We start from the raw sequence: 18,080 nt of genomic DNA, 5'->3' as shown, positions 1-18,080 counted from the left end.
GCTGAGGCCCTTTCTTTTTCAACGTCATTAAAACAAGCACTAAGCAAAACTGCACGTTTTTTTGAGGGGGTCTTGTGCTACAGAAGCCATTGAAGTTTTATCAAAGTATTAAGACAATTACTTTCAAATGCAGTAAGGCCTGTTGAAGAATTTAAAAACACAATGGAGGAATTCACTGCACCGGCTGATAGTGTTGTTTATTTCTACTCATTGTCTGCATTGTTTTAGAGCCCAGTAATAATGCTATAAAGGAAATGGCACTACACAAAAAAATTGTGCAACTTTTAATTTGCATGGCACAGTCTTCAAGAATGATTCTGAATGCTGTTTGCGCTTAAGAAAAAATACATTGCAGATATATTTTTGACATTTAGCTTGTTTGTGGTTTGCAATTAGTCAGTAAATAAATTATATCAATATTATAAAAGAAACTGATGTATGATTTTTATTCAAAAAGAACACATATTGATTAAAAGCAACAGTAATAATTTTAAAATGAAATTCTATTTCAAATAAACTTACTATACACAAAAAAATGTATGATTTCTTATTCTAATATTTCACAATATCACTATTAATTCACAATATAAATAAAATATTTTTTGCTGTATATATTTTAAATAACACATTTTTATTTTAAAAAACTAATATTTTTCATGTGTGTTTACTATGAATCAATTTTTCTTGGTTTAAATAATTTTTTAGCTTTTTATACTGTACCTTTATCTATAATCTATATTTAAACTGTGAGCAACACGTTGCAAATGAATCACAGAACACGAACCAGCTGAGACTAGAACCCTAAAACTGAAAAACTCAGGTCCTAATTCCATATCTCCCATCATTAATTTATTACCAAAGAAGTCTGCTTAATAATCTCTGCTTCAGTCTTATGGGGGGACGTCCTCTACGTTATCTCCAGTAAATCTATATTGCTTTGATATTAAAAAAGTAATAAAGGACTAACCTGTGGGGTTATTTTCATTACCAGGCAAGACGGCAGAGGGGTAGTAACATTATCAGAGCTCAGATATGGAAAACCAAAGCCGTGCCATTGCCCATACACCCAGGGCTGTCGCTTCAATTCATTCCTATACACTCAGCATTGTAAAAATGCATTTAGTGGCCCGCTTGTCACAGTGTTCCCAGATGTTCCCTCACTGACGACAGCTCTGCATACACCCGAAATTAAACCTAGGCCCAGGCTGAACGGTATCAAAATACGTTTGTTGTCTGTGAACAACATAATCTTAAAGAAAAATAATGCCACACAACATAAAACCAAATATAACCTAACTTTAGTCTAAATAAATTAATGAATTAAATAAGTGTGTGTATAATATTATATATACACTAACAAAACTAAAACCATACAAAACATTTCTTAAAATAAACTAAAAAGTTAAATAATATATTCATATTTATTATCGATATGTTTTAGCTTGATTTACTAAAAAAAAAAAAAATTAACTGAAAAAACATTATCCATGAACATGAAAAAAAACACTCAACAATTGACTAACATTTCAAGAATATATTCAACATATTCAAAATCAAAAATGGAAAATACACAGGTTAGTCAAATGCTCAATGTCACAGTTTGATCTTTTTTCTTTGATCACACATTTGACCGTCTTTTTTTGTTTTTTTTAGAGAGACTCGTGCAGTTCAAAAATGACTGCCACAGAAAACGAAAGCAAAAATGTACATTTTCTGCACTCGTTGTAACCTTTTGTCAGTATTTTATGCAAATGTTCGTGCATGCGGCGTTAAGACAATGGCGTTCTAATGGAGGCATAAGAGCCCACAGCATTATCCTCGAACTGCGTTATGCATGTTGGCTTATGGAAGAGTAATGAACCCACTGAACCTGTTCCTACACTTCCCACTCCTCTCTTTACATTCATCCAAACCTCCCTCCCTCTCAATTTCTCTTCCTCTCCCTCTGCTCGGATTTCTTCCCTTCTTCATTTCCTCTTTGAAGCATCTCGCCTCTTTTTCTTCCCATCTCCCAGCTCAAATCCTTTTTCTCAACCCCAATTTTTTTTGGAGTAATCCCCTCACCCACCCCCTCGCCAGGCTGTGCCGTTCTAGACGAGCTGAAGGTCGACCGCAGGCGGCCATATTTGCTGCAGCTTGAGACCGGCGTACCATCTAAGCGAAGGTACAGATGTGATGCAAGTAGGTGTCAAGGGAAGTGCCTTTTACAGACCCATCAATACAAGTGGGAGAAGTGAAAACTACAATCCACTGAAATTCAGAGATAATGGTTATGTGAGACACTGCAAAGGCACAAGCACACCATCCTCTCGTGTAATCTCTTTTATGCAGCTCTAGTTGTGCATCGCAAAATGGTGAAAATGCATACTATAGACAGGGTTTAAGATGGCTTTTAAATTGTATGCACTGTGCTAACTCAAGCTAAACCAACATATTTGAATATCTTTTAGAATATAATTATGCCTTCAAATGGATCGTTTAGAAAATAATAAAATGGTACTATATATAGACAGACACGCATTACTGTTCAAAAAAGGGGTCGGTATGATTTTTAAAAAGTCATGCTTTGATTCAGCAAGGATGCATCAAATTGATTCAAACTGACAGCAAAGACATTTAGAATTAAATGAAATAAAAATAAATGTGCATAGATCAACTTTAAAAATATCTTTTAAACTTTACATTCATCGGTGAATAGTGGAGAAAAACAAGAAAAATAAATGTATTAATAAGCATACTAAAATGATTTCTAAAAGATCTTGTGACACTAAAAATTTTAATAATTGCTACTGAACATTCCATCAAAAGGATAATACATTTTAAATAGTAAAATTAAAAAATATATATTTATTGTTTTTTTTTACTGTATTTTTTAAATACAATAAAAGAGTCCTCCCTTTTAAAACACACAAAAAAATCTATATAGGCATATATATGCATACACAGACTTTATAATATTATATATATAGAGAGAGAGAAAAAAAATTATTAAATAAATAATATTTATAAAATGTATTTTTAACAAAATAATACAGCATGGAGAAGTTTAGAAGAAAACACCAAAATATATATATATAGAAACAAATGTCTATAGTAACACTGTAAATGTTCAATCAGCTATTCATAGTTGACGTTTGGTGTTGTGGTTTTCCTAATTAAAACAAGCATTTTATGTATAGCTGCTTTAAAACAATATATATTATGAAAAGCACTTTACCAATAAACTTGGGCAAAAATGCCACACATTTTCTAAAATCCCCCATAAGATGCTATTTTCTATTTCTATTATTTGCGTTGGTGGCTTTATCTTTAGCGCATGTTTCTGCTTGGCGGACATGTCTGTACCCTTTAATCCCCTGTTGACACAAGCTCTTGTGCAGACAGGACTGAGATTAACACAGAAAGAGGAGAGAACGAATGAGTGCATAGACAAAGCGAGAGAGCATTTAAGGATCATAGCGCTTCCCCTCCCCCTCACACACACACACACACACACACACACACACACACAAGTAAAATCCTGCGTATGATTCTATCACTCCATTCCCGAACCTACATTTTAAGACCCCGAATGTACTACAAAAATATTTATAAAAATAATCCGGTAATGCACTGCCAAAACACAAAAAATGACAAATAAAGTAAAAAGACTGGAGAATTAAATATAATTCATTCAACAATAAAAATTACTAGATAAAACTTTTTAAATTAATATATGAAAAAAGCTTGTCTGAGCACTATTTGTATGAGTTTCTGCCTATTTAGTGCGTTTAGTCACCTATGGAGGAAGCAATGCAGCTCAGCAGATCTTGAAACAGACCTTACTGAAAAAAAGAAGCTGTTCATTTGCACACAATTATAGATCATATCTAGGAGCACACCGGTCTTATCTTCCCGTTTCTTCTGAAATCCTGTTACTCGTTTCAAAAGGATGTCAGCATTCAAACCCTGTACGGAGCACGGAGTGTTGCCAACCATTTCAGCACCAGCATTCATTTCAGCACCAAGCAATGGACAGCTCCCTGTGAGTTTTCAGCACCCCGCACAGTATATACCAGTTCTGCTCGTAGCGAAGGACCACCTGCTGAATCATCACACCCGGCTATACAACAGCTATGATTCTGAAAACGTACGGTTTCTAAGAAAAAAGAGGGAATTTAAATATAAATGCCCTGCGGTGATATGCATGTTTGCGTTCATGCCGTCCAAACTTTGGAATAAGGAATGGCTAAGCATGCTCCGTGAGAGGCCATTAAAGCAAATTCATTTGATGGGAAATCGTTGTGACTGAACTTGCGCAAAAGCAGCATACAGGGAAAACTTGGGAGATCAAAGCCCAGGCCTGTCATGCTCTTCTAGGCTGAGGAAAACTTGAGTTTGAACTGAGAAAAACTTCTCCTTTTGCTACGCTAAATATGTCAGGAGAAAGAACGCAGAAGTGGTTTACTCCGTTTTGTTTTCAAAAACAAGAATTTCTAACATTGTCCTCTACTACTAGTGTTTTAGAAAATATTTGCAAAACTTTATAGTTTGAATACAATTTAAAAAAATATTATTATTATGACATATTACTATTTAATATAACTCTTTCCCTCTCTCTCTCATAAATATACAAATATATGAATATATAAATATATATATAATTTATTTCTGTGATGCAAAGCTGAGTTTTCAGCAACATTTTTTTCTAGTTATCAGTGTCATTTGCTCAAGAAACATTTATTATTATCATTGATGAAAACATGTTGAAGTAAAACCATTATATATATATTTTTTTAATTCTTAGATGAATATTTATTTGAAATTGATTATTCTTGGAACAATGTAAAAGCATTTTACTATCATCTTTGATCAATTTAAGGTAAAATGAAATAAATTAAAAGATCATTTTTACTGGCAGTGAATATGCCAACATTTTGGATTACTGTATTCATATTCTGTTTTCCTCTCTTATTTTTAAAGGAAAATCCTAATATACTAAATCCTAAATCCAGGATAAGGAAGGAGAGGCTCAGGATCTAAAAAAAAAAAAAAAAAAAAAAAGTTAATAATAATAGGCCAACATCTGGCATAGCTAAGGCAAATCCACCCATGTCAAAAACTCCCATCTTGATTATTTCATTTGGGTAGAAGCTTCATGCAGATTTTTGGATGCGCAAACCTCAAAAGTATGAGCATGTGTTATTTTGTATTGGTATATTAGCCAGTTACCAGATTAATGCTATATCAGCAAGATGTGTTATCATTTTAGATATAAGCATATATGAATTCCATCTGGACGCCTACAGATGTTACAAAAAGAACAAGACTGTAATCAATGTAGGAATTCTTTACAGAATTCTGATTATTGCTTTCCAATTAAATTTTTTCTTCTTAGACAGATAGACAGACAGACAGACAAAGTTCTCTCTGCAAGTGGTTTCAAAGCATGAGAATTCAGCTCAGTATCTTCTTACGATGCTTGTAATTACTCTCCTCTCGATAGAGATCTCTGCTGCTTTTCTTCCAGCTTAAGTGTCAGTGTCCCAAGAGCCTCCTATCACCACTGGATTTACCCTGGCTTTAACGTCCCTCCTTGTTTCTAATTCCTCCTTCAGTCCTTGATATTTCTCAAGCATCCCAGTTTCCTTTCTACTTACCAATGTTTCAGACTGCCACATTAACCACCATTTCTGTGTCTGTCACACCAAATCTGCCTGTTGTATTGCACCTCTTGATTATTTGCTGCTATACGTGTATATTTTACATTTCGACTGGTACACCAGTACAGTATGTGCATTATTTATGATGCTCAAATTATTTGCATATTCTTTATGTGGCTGGAGCTCCACAGACGGAGAACAAAAGAAGACAATAAGCTACTGAAAGCTTGGAAGGGGTGTTCAGTTATTCAAGGATCACTTACCTGTGCACACCTCTTCATAGGTGGGGTTCGGCGTGTAACCACCAGAGTAGCCCACTTGAGTGGAATAGACCCCATTTTGCCTCCAGAACTTCCTCTCCGCTCCCCAAAAACAGCCCATGCCTGTGTTAAAAGGAGAAAATTAATATTCTTTATATAGGTCTACAGACCATAACTGCTCTATAACTGAGAAACGTTGATTTTAAAAGCATCATATTTCAAGTGCTGGCATAGTAGATGAGAAAATGTACACATTTTCTGGAAATGTAAACATGTACTTGAACTGCAAAGTGCACATACATTTCAAGCATTGCATGGAAAAATCAAACCCATGACTTTGGAGCAGCACTACTGTTGAACACAAATAAGCAATTTATTCAATTGCTGTTGATCTGACAGTTTCCTATGGCATACATTAAAATAAAAGGCAATTTTCGGTCACTATTTACTTATCCACGTATGTTTCTTTATATATGTTGTTTTGGCTGTTGTTGTTGATTTCCAATAATTGTTTTGTGTTTTTTTGCCGTAGCACAGTAGTTTAGTGTGACCATGGAGCTTTCGAGCTCAAAATGACAAAAGGAATATAGATGTGGTCCACATAACTTCCTTTTCCTCAAAAAAATGCTATTGTAAGGCTTTAGAAGCCTTGGAATTTAGTGCATGAGTCATAGTTTAGGCAGTTTTGGATGTTTTTTGTTATTTATGCTTCACAGAAAGAAAAAAACAAATTCTAAACGTGTAAAATATCAGGCAAATAATAATTAAATAAATAAATAATAACAGCATACAGGATTGAAATGGCATGAGGGTGACTAAATAATGACAGAATTTAACTTTTTTATATAACTATTACCTTACAATTACAGTCTCCAAGATTCTGCAATGTGCATTGCCATTTAAAAGTATGGATTGGTAAGATTATTTAATTTTAAATTCATTATTCCATTTAAAGCATAAAGGATATAAACAAATCAGCCTATTAGAATGATTTCTAAAGGATCATCCAACACTGAAGAGTAATGGCTTTGCATCAGAGAAATATATATATATATATAAAACATTAAATCAAATTTTTTTTATCAAATAAATGCAGCTTTGTGAGAAAAAGAAAAAAGTAATTATTACCAACCCCAAACTTTGTTTCAATTTTTATCCGACTTTTCCTCACCGAATTCTCTTTGCTGCATGTTTTCGTTAATTCTGCTGGGACCGAGTCTCCTCTAGCACTTTCCCTCTGGTGTTAAATCAACCCCTGAAATTCAAAGCCCCCTATTTTAGCTATGAATTTACAATCCCATAAAACTAAAGACTCCTCCATCACGCATTTACTCAAGGCCAATAAAAACATATCAACCTTCATAAAACTAACACCCGCTGTAAGCGTTTATTACCAAATAATACTTTCCCCTCTATAACAGTAAAAATAAATTAGAGGGTAACTAGTATAACGTTATCTACCACAGTGTCCCATGGGTGAAAAGTAATTCAATTGTTTAAAAAAAAACACGTACATGACTGTCGGCTTGACTAGATTTTTCTGATTTACAAGCTGCTGTGAAAAAGTGAGCATAAGGCACATAATGGAGAATCTAGAATCTGGAGCTCAATAACAGCGGCCCACTGGGACCTCCGAACGGCAAGACTATAAGATGACGCTTTCACACGGGGGACGTCAATATTCAGTAAATGAGGGTGAGTGCTGCGCGTACCGTCTTCAGGGAAGAAAAGGAACATTTTCATAGAGTCAAAGGTAAGAGTTACCTTTCATCGCTCTCAGCAGGGGGGCTGTGATTTGCGAAGCCGCATACATACGTTGAATATTATTTTATTTGTATACAAGGCCCTGTGATAAAACAGCCATTTAATTCCTGTCTGCCATGATGAATTACACAGTTTGAGGCCTAAATAAGGAAAAAAAGGAAGCTGAACAAATGCATTTATTAAAGAGATCCTAATCAGCAGTGTGCAATTAATCGCACACCCCTCCTCTTTATTTTCCTCGTCCTTTTGCAGTTTTGGTTTTGCACTTCTTCGAGGGGATGAAGGGGTGAACGAGGGGGGACTAATTACCTTCCACTGCCAGTCGTCTTAGCTGGAGCTACCCCCACACCGATGACACACACACACACACACACACACACACACACATCTCTCGGCTCGGATCACTTACCGAATAAGACCATCTGCAATCCCTCTGGGAACGGTGGCACTGTCCTGTTACCATTCACGTCGTGCTTAGCTGCAGGACACAGGGGAAACAATGGAGAGAATGCCCTTATAAATCAACACAATGTCAACAGGATTTCATAATGTGCTCTTCTCAACACAACTCACTGTAGGAAAGAAACTCCCAGGAGGACAGTGGCTCTATTCCTACGCAGCTCATTAAGTTCAGCCCTTAAGTTTTGGGTTGATTCCTTTATCTTTCACTTTAGCAGCACAAGGAAGACAGAAAAAGGACATAGGAAAGGTCGAACGAGTCATTTTATCAAGGAAGGTCGAATGGCGGTCTTTTTTTCCAACGCGTTGTGGATTTTGCAGAGGGGAGGGGAACGACACCTGGCCGGATTAATGTATGTCAATGCGACGTTTTAACATGTGACAGGGATACAGATGGGCTGAGGCATGAAAAACCGTTGCGTGGATTAGAATAAATGGAGGTCACCGAGTTCAACATCTGGGCGCAGCCATGCCGGAGCTTCGACATGCACGTACTGTATGAGTATGTTGCCATGGAAGCAGGGCATGCCAATACAGCCAGACGGATGGCAGACCTACATGCCATGCAGCAGTTCACTGCATCACTCTTTGCAAACGGGTGGTTAAACCACTTTGAGTTTGAATTATGGGAAAAGCTTTAAATGCTAAGTTAATTATGCTCCACGTGGTTTGGGTTCTCAAAATAAATGTTAAATAAATATATGTGCAACCAATTATTAAATATTTTCCTGTTAAATAAATAAATATTCAGTCCATTGTCGATTCTGTTAAATGAATAAATGCTCAGTCCATTATTGGCTCTTTTTTCCTTGTTTAACAATGTCCAGTCCATTACAGATTTTTTTTTCTGTGAAATCTCACAAAAAAAAAAAAAAAAAAAAAAAAATCCTCAGCCCATTATTGACTAGTTTTAAATAAATAAATAAGTGCATAAATTAAATGAATAAACAGACTGAAAAAAAAAAAGTTCCATCCATTGATCTTTTTCTGCGAATACGTAAATAAACAGAATGAATGAACAGTCCTATACTGGCTCTATTTTATTTTATGTTATAGTCATATACTCCTTTAGTGACTTAGCTATAAAATGTGTTCGCATCCAAAGGCAGTTGTGTTTTACACAAGGCTTGCTGAAACGCGGCTGTGATAAATAATTAAAATAAAAATCCTAGGTGAAACGGAATGAAAATCTTCTTTTGGCACAGTAAACCTTTCCATTTTAGAATTAAAATGGCACTTGAACAATGCAGTGAAAGAGAGGCTTTCTGTGGAGGCCACAGCTCTAATCTAATCTGTGTAAGTGGACTGAAGAGAAGCATTAGAACAGACTTCATTAAATCACTTTAACATTCAGTCTGTCGGTGCTGATCTGTTTCAACCGCTCAACACTCTCTTACACCATTCAGTACACTGAACAAAAATTCCACGTAGTCTCTTAATTCAAGATAAATTGACAAAAAAAAGACAAAATACTGTGTGTGTGATAACTGTAAAAGAATTAGGATTATGTTTTAAAGGGATATTTTACCCAAACAAAAAGTCATTTTCTCACCCTCATGCCTTTTCAAACCTGCAATTTTTTTTGCCTTTTCTTTTCACTAGAAAAGAGCGAGTGTGGACAGTGAATCTGTGACCATATAAAAGAATCACCAAAGTGGTCCAGATCAATAATATACTGGAGAATAATAATATAAGTCTATGTTATATATAGATCAATGGGTCCATATGCTCGAGAAGTAATCAATGCAATTCTCAAACAAAAAAATATATACAGGTGCTGAGAAACATCAACTAATTCATTGAAAAGTAGTATGTTTTTTGTTTTGTTTTTAATTAAAGCAATTATAATTAACTTTTTTTTACCTGTATACCTAGTCCAGTCAAATAATGTGAGAAAGGGCAATGAAATAAACTGGTTGACATTTGTCACACTTGCAATGGACAAGTCGTACACATTGCATTATGGGATGCAATATCGGATACAATATTCCAGTACAGTACGCTTGCATACAACACAAGTGGTGCGCATATACAAAATCTGTAAACTAGTATTCACACCATTCAGATCAGCCACCATATGTTTCCCAGGCCCTGTCTGCAGTGCATACGCATAGAGTGGAATAGTGATATTGATCTGCAGTGCGTCATTCTGGGAAAAAAGTAGCTTCCTTTACAATAAGGACTGGCAATAAGGAGTTGAGGGTTGGGTCGTGGCTGCACTTTTGCCTTTCAGTGTGAGAGAAGTGACCAGACCACTGCCCACGCTGAGCTACAGAGCTTTCTATTACCCTCTCACCACGCTCCTGCTCTCTAATGGCCAGCACTCACCTTAGCTGTATTTCAGTGCTATAGTGTATGGTTACACCTCAGTCCATTCCCTCATGTTGAATCTAAAGCTCTCAGGGTTTGTGTTCTGAGGTCACACAGAGAGAGCTGAGATGACAGGAGCTTGGAGGCAGATCTTGCGAAAAAAATAAATAAAATCACGAATGTGATTTTATATGATCACGAATATGAATATCTATCTATCCAATAAAAGAGAAGAATTGTATGTTCTTGTACACATATACACGCACGCATACACATATACATACACCCTCTTTTATACATTAAATGATATCCAATTAAACAAACAACAATTCTACTTCAGAGAATTTAGGATTAAATAACTAAAAATATTCTATAATACTGAATTATTTTTCCAGTAAGAGTGAAAAGTGTTGACAGTAAGGCCTAAAACCTGCATTATAGAGAAGAGCAGCCGAGGAAAGCAGCAAGCTTGCATGTTTATGCCCGAACCCCTCATTATATCTAACCAAGAGACCGGGAGAGATCTGCCTGCAGAATGACAGGGAAACCGGCACAGAGTCCTCCGCGTTCTTCAAGTTCATCCCTTACTGCAGTGTGTAAAAAAAGCACAACCACACCAAGGCCTTTTCTCTGCCGTGGCTAATGCCCACCTACCACATCTCTCTACTTTCATTATCTTAACGCAGAGCCGGTAATTGCCGCCTTTCTGGAACAACAGAAGCATATTCATTAATGGTCGGACACCCCCCACAGTCAGATAAACAATCTAAATGTAAATGTCAGCAGGCAAAGACAATGAGTCGAGACAGAATATTAATGGCTCAAATCTAAGCGTGGCACGCTTTCCTCTCAGCCGGAGAGGTTGGGGGGAGAAAGACAGAGGGGGAGGGGTGGGGGGTATTATGAAGCATTCTCTTCATCCCTCCCTCTCCGCATCTTTCCTTAAACCCCCCTTGTTAATCCAGTGCCATGTGCCAAAGTATTCCCTGCCACCCCGGTCCTTTGATTCGCCCATCCCACAACATCATTGAAATTCATATATGTATAGTGCTTTACATTTTATTAATCATCACTGATCACAAGCTCTTTTGGCTTTTCTGAAAAAAAGGCAGGCCTTCGTTAATGGCTCAAGAAATAAAAATAACATCTTTTGGCTCTCAAAATTAATTCATCAAAATTCAAGTATGAATACAGAGACGTGCTTAGATAATTTATTCATCAAAACCAAGAAAATTATTAGCACAAAAACATCTTTTTGGTGCTGGCTAATTAGCTTGTTCTCGACAAACAGAGAAAAGGAATTATTTCCACTCAAGCTTTTGGTGAGATGGATTTCGTATAATAATTAAACACCTGCATAGGAAACAGAAGCATGCATTTGTTAATTACATTTTCTTTTTGCGTATGCACACCTCAAGCGTTCTTCTAGACGAAAGTTTACACAGACAACTTCATATGTACGGCTCGTTTATGCTCAGTAGGTTTTTTTTTGACAGAAAAGTTTTCCACAAACGAGAGGCTCCCAAAAGCATTTTCATGAATAACCATAACTTCACTGACATGTAAATCTAACATTTATAAGGATGGAGAACGGTAGAGCGCATGGGGGTCTAATAAGCAAGACAGCGCCATGACAGTCCCACCCCCGAAGCAAACATTTCCGCTCTCTTAGACTGTTCTGTCCGGGTTTTGGATGAATAACTAGGCTGCCTAGGAGCCCTTTTCGTAAAGCCGAAAAATCTGTCGGAATAATGAGGCTAATCACAGGAAAGTCTTTATCCGTGCTGGCATTTGCACTCTCTGCCAGCCAATGCCATTCCTCCGCAGCGCTCTTCGAGTTAGTGCTGCTCTATTTCAGCTCCGCACACCATAGCTATAAATATTCTATTAAATATGTAGAGCTCCTTAAAGAAAAGCCAACTTGGACTGTCAGACAAATATTAAGCGGTATTTAAGTCACCATTATTTATGATCACCAGTATCATGTGGTACTGTCACTTTAAGCTCATTTTGCCGCACATTCGGGATAAACAAATGGAAGGAAAATCCCCATCACCATAAATCAACATTTTATTAAATAAAATACATACACACACAGACTTTCTGTATATTTCATATATTATTTCATTTAGGAATAATTAATAAAGCAATTTATTAAGCTCCCTTTTTATGATGCAAACACTTTTTCAAACTTCAAATAAATACATTCTGACGTAATCCAACAGGGGCTCAATTATTTTAAATATCATCTTTCAAAACCTCCATGATCTGAGAGATGGCACAAAATCCATCACTGTGCAGGGATCAATCTGGGGTCTGATTTTGTGATATAACGAATGATCTTTCTAGGCCAGTGTCGACTGAATCTGCTCTCATCTGGACAGATTGTTAGATACAGCAGCGCGATGCTGTATTAATCTATAATAGATAGAGTATTGAGTGATCCAGTGGCTGAAAATTCAAACTAGCAGCATAATATTCCCTCCCTCTTGCTTTGAAGATCCTGCAGGCATGGCTACACTCATTTACAACCATGTTAGCTCTCGGTTTCCTTCATCAGGTCTCCATTGATCTATCCCAGCCCTACCCCCACAGCAAATACTGGCTGAAGAAGACTACACCACTCACATTAGTACTCCACTCTATCACCTCTTATCAAGTGGAGCAACCACCTAAAAGTAATAAGTTATCAACATTTATAATAACGTAATAATAGTTTGGTTGAATGGTTCTTTCTCCCATTCAAATGAACAGATTATTAAATGAGTTAAGCACATGCCAAGTTGTCAGCGTGATGCTCTTCTGAGAGGCAAGAGCTAGTGACAAAAAACTGCCAGGACAAATGTTTCCGGGCCGAGGCTCATTGATTACTCTGCGGTGACTTTAATGAAGGAGGAAGATGTGGTCAAACACCCAATAACATTTTGGGCAGTGTCCCAGCAGTGGAACTAGCTGCCAAAAAGGACTGCCAGTAATAAGTCAATAGTATTCCCCTATGAATAGCAAACAAACAAAAACACTATTCTTCGAACGCTATTGCAATCAGATGGTTGACATATGACAGTTAAACATTGACGCCTCAAGCGTACACTACATGACAGAAGCTCATAGGCCTTTCATTTTAAGTATGTGACAAGTCCTCAAACATGACCACGGATCACTGATGCTCTTTTTTTTTCTGTGCATATTACACAAATGAGTGACCACAGGCATATGTTGGTTCTTTACAATATCAAGAACCGTCTTGTAAATAATTGACTTCCAAATGTAAACATATATTATGACTGAATATCTAATATTTTCTATATACACATAACCATTTGGAGTTTAATGAAATAAGGAATAATTGAAAGAAATTAACACTTTTATTCACCATGGATTCATTTTTTATTTTAAAAGATATATATAGCAAACAAATTTATTTTTCATCTTTGAAGGAATCCTGAAAAAAATGTTTCATGCTTTTCACAAAAACATTTATTATAGCAGCACAAAACTGTTTTCAACACCGAAAGAAAAAAAATGTTTCTTAAGTACCAAAACAACATACTGCAGTGATTTCTGAAAGATCATGCGACACTGAAGACTTGAGTAATGATGCTGAAAATTCAGCTTTGATAACATAGGAATAAATAAAAAATTTAAGTTTGAATACTATTTTAAATTGTAACAAATATTTCACACTACTGTTTTTATTGCATTTCTGATTAAATAAATAACTTCATGTACAAAACATTTCAAATTTAATTTTTTGTTTATACTTTTTAAATGAAAATTTGATCAAAAGTTAGGACTGCTAATGCCTGGACACACATTTTGATCAAAATAAAATTCGATGTCATTACAACTTAAAGTAATGAATATATAAAGCCAAAACTGTGACAAAATAAGAAAAACTGGAAAATGAACACAGAAATGAGAGATGGATTTGAAATACTGAATAATGCTTGCTCAAGCAACTTCAAAAGATCACTCCAGCAGAGATGGATATGTGTGTGTGTGTGTGTGTGTGTGTGTGTGTGTGTGTGTGTGTGTGTGTCGAAAGGAGAATGTAAAAACGGACCAGCCACAGTGCAGCTCTCAGCGCTTTTGTTTTCCGCCATTCTGTGGTGAAGAGAGTCTGTGAAAAGCGATTGGAAATGGTTGTGCAGAGGGGATCAGGCTGTAGCGAGTGCTGTGTGTGCAAGGCGATATGCTATCTCAGCCGCGCACCTCTCCTCCCCCTTCCAATGGCTTCCTCCGTGCCTGCAGATTAGCAGGCCCATGAGGCCTGGGAGTCAGAGTGCACACGCAGCCAGACGACAGCCCCACGACTCGGGCAGCGCGTGCCTCGCCTTGCCCCTCCCCCTCCAGAGTCTCTCTCCATCCCCTTCCACCCCCATCCTGACTGCCTCTATTCAGAGTGACAGTGATGAATGGGCATGCTAGGCTAATGGCGGTCTGCGGCTGATTGGAGCAGCCTCCTTTCTTTTTAATAACAGACCCAGTGGCCGTCATCAGCTGCATCATTTCTTCACAACGACCGTTAGCACCATTACGGCTATTGTGAGCCATAATAGCAATTATCTTAGCGGAGTGAGAGCGCCTTGATGCAGGGAACAGCCATTACGATCTGAGAGTGCTACGCCGGAGACTTGTGAGTGGCAAACACAAACAGCAGGTAAACGCTAAGAGAAATTAGGTGAAATTAGCTTGGCTACCGTTCCTCTTCACCCAGGCTTCTGTAAACAGTTTAGCAAAGAAGCCTTTCAGAAAAGATCTCAAGAAGATACTGAATTAGTTGTGAGCTGACAAACAGAAAACTTCATGCGGTACTTCAGCATGCATGGGAGACTTGATTTCATTCAGTCAATCCTCTTCCAACTCAATTCTGTGTGGGTTTTAATAGTCTTTTAGCTTGAAATTCACACATACACATTTTAATGGTTTCCATCCTACCTAGACTCTTCATACACAGTATTTATATTTTTAATAGCAATACGTTTTTAATAAAAATCTCATCACTTTTTCCCCTTTGCAGTTGTGTATCTTATATCTTTCAGTGTTATTCTATATAAAAAGCTTCTGACTGGTTTGCTGTAGGAGGTTAATGACTTGATCTCGATTGAAAAAGGCCATGCTGGAAAGCCAGTCACCTTCAGTCCTTGCACTGGTGCCCTTGCTCACGTGCTCTGATATATGCACACACATGTTCCACTGTTTTTACTCCCTAGGGTATGCATTATAAGTCCAGTGTAAATATCACTGGAGAAATTATACACTGTAACTGTACCGCAACAGAATATGGTCAAAATTTGTTTCTCTATTTTGTATTCTCTATTTAATTATTGAAGCTAAGAAATAATAAACACTTGAAAAGTTGCATGCTTTTAGAGGAGACAGAAAAGAAGGGTGTGGGATTGGGAAAGATCCTCAAGCTGGGATTTAAACACAGGACACCCGTAATATTATTTAATGTATTTGGGCAAAGATATATAAAAGTTCTATTTTACTAACAAATATTAATAAATGCTATAACAAATGTATTGCTCTTTGTTAGTCAATGCATGTTACATAAACCTGAACTGTAAAAAAAAAAAAAAAAAACAACAACAACAACAACAACTATTTAACCTCTCAACGACTCAATACCAAAAGTCAAAGTGTGGCTTTGAAATGTGCTTTAATGCATAATTTCAAGGGAAATTAAAATGTATGTGACTTAAAAACAGCATATTTCTGGTTTCTTTAAAGATTGATTTTTTCATTAAAACAATACTTTTTTAAGCAGGAAAGTGAATTCAAATGATAAGTACACTAACTAATAGGCTGCTAATGGGCATGACAAACAATGTATAGAGCCACAAGTATCCTTTCACATGCAGAGTGACATCAGTTAATAAACAACACATGCTTGTGCAGATCTATTTAATGTAACCTCTTATATGGAGCATGCATATTTACCACGTACATGTAAGCGGATTCAGTCATATTACAAATTCCAAAATATCCTTGAATAACGAAAAGAGTGGCTCGTTAGGTAAGGACTGAAGAAGCCATTACAATACGTCATCAAGTCGGCCAATTTGTCGACATCAAGCATCTAAACAGATGAGGCTCTGTGGGATTGTGCTCCATTGATTCTTCAGCAGGGGCCATGATAGGAAATGAGAATGCGGTCAAACACCACAAAAGATTTGGGCAGGGACCAAGCACTCAGGAGAGTCATCAAGGCTTAATTCAAAATAGACAAATGCTAGATTGATCTCCACTGATGGGCCTCACATTATTAGAACCGGGTATAAGCATGATCGAACTTTTCCAGTTGTATTATGTATAATAATGAACTTATTTCTCATTTATGCATGCATCCATGCAGCTACCAAGCTTTTGATAGTTGCTTACCAGCACATTTGACCTTTTTTCAGTGCATTTTCAATTTAAATAAATACAGTTAAGCCAACGGATTTCTAATGATTGAGAAAGATAAAGTTAATTCTAAAAAGGCAGCGGTGCTGAAACAACCACATAAGAAATAATATCAAACAACTTCAAGCCAACACTACAGCACTGTCATTTCTGTCTGAATTATTGGCCTATGCTTGATTTATTGCTCTGTATATGTCTCTAAACTACACACAATTTTCAAGCAGCAGCAATAACTTATACACAGGAGGGTTCAAAAACATATTGCAGAAGTCAAGTTCTCTCAGAAAATATAGAGTTTTAAAACACATGGAATAGATGAAGCGTTTATTAAATGTGATGAAAAGTCACAGAACCTTGAACCCACAAGATGACCCCGGTACACGTCGACAGAGGACACAATCAGTTTTTTTTGTTTTGTTTAGTTTTTTTTCACGTTTTTCCCCTAAAAGTGTAATTTTAAACTCCAACAAGAGCTTAACAGCCTCCTCTCAAACAATCTTTTTCTCAAGGTCAAGAGTCTCTAGAAACAGGGACTGTTGGTTTGTTTTCTTTTACAGGGCCATAAATGCAGTCCACTCATTAAAGCACAGCTTCAGCTGCACAGGTGGTTAAACTCTGTTCAATTATAACAAACCAATAATGCTTTCCGGCCTATGGGTCTGGCTGAGATAGAAGAGAGCTTCCACAAATTAATCTGACCCCGAACATGTCCAGTAATTGAGAAAACAAACCAAGATTGGTAAAAGCAAGACACAATAAATAAAGCAATATTCATCTTACATTTTTGAGCATGTATTTTATGTCTTCAAATTAAGGCATGAACATGTATAATCTACAATAACATTCAATAAATTACATTTAAATAGTAGTGCACATTAAACATGTTTGTAATATTTAATGTGTAAATATTTAAAATGATGTTTAAAAAAAATTTCTAAATATTTAAAAATGCGTGGAAAAAAATTTAATAACTATTATTATTAAATGTAAATAATTTAAAATATATGTAATAAGAATATCATTTTTACTACTACTACTAATTTTATTTAAAAAAATAAATAAATAAATAAAATAAAAAATAGTGCAGTTAAAAATCTGACCCAAGCAATCAAGCAGAGAAAAACGTATTGTTAGCCCTGCTTATAAATGGAGGTGGCTGAACCGGAGTATTGTATATTTGAGGTGCATCCCTGTCAGACTCTGTCCTTTTGTCATTTAAATAAAGCACAATTTCTGT

At 36.3% G+C, this 18,080-nt stretch overlaps 1 protein-coding gene across 3 annotated transcripts in view; it reads right to left on the bottom strand.

Moving 5' to 3' along the window:
• The window catches only part of msra (methionine sulfoxide reductase A), a 59,469-nt gene that overhangs the window by 21,212 nt on the left and 20,177 nt on the right, over nt 1–18,080 (bottom strand). For 2 of the 3 annotated variants that reach the window (XM_043219762.1, XM_043219764.1), the window contains exons 2-3: nt 8,076–8,144; nt 5,906–6,025 (exon numbers count right to left, since the gene is read on the bottom strand). In XM_043219762.1, coding sequence (XP_043075697.1) covers nt 5,906–6,025; nt 8,076–8,144 — 189 coding nt within the window. Of the gene's footprint in view, nt 1–5,905; nt 6,026–8,075; nt 8,145–8,239; nt 8,307–18,080 lie in introns of those variants that run through there. The other variant, XM_043219763.1, reaches the window with a different exon arrangement.

The sequence above is a fragment of the Puntigrus tetrazona genome, chromosome 20, assembly GCF_018831695.1.
Source record: "Puntigrus tetrazona isolate hp1 chromosome 20, ASM1883169v1, whole genome shotgun sequence".
NCBI classification, from domain to species: Eukaryota; Metazoa; Chordata; class Actinopteri; order Cypriniformes; family Cyprinidae; genus Puntigrus; species Puntigrus tetrazona.
The sequence above is the reverse complement of the archived record's forward strand: the minus strand, read 5'-3'. Positions and strand labels throughout refer to the sequence as shown.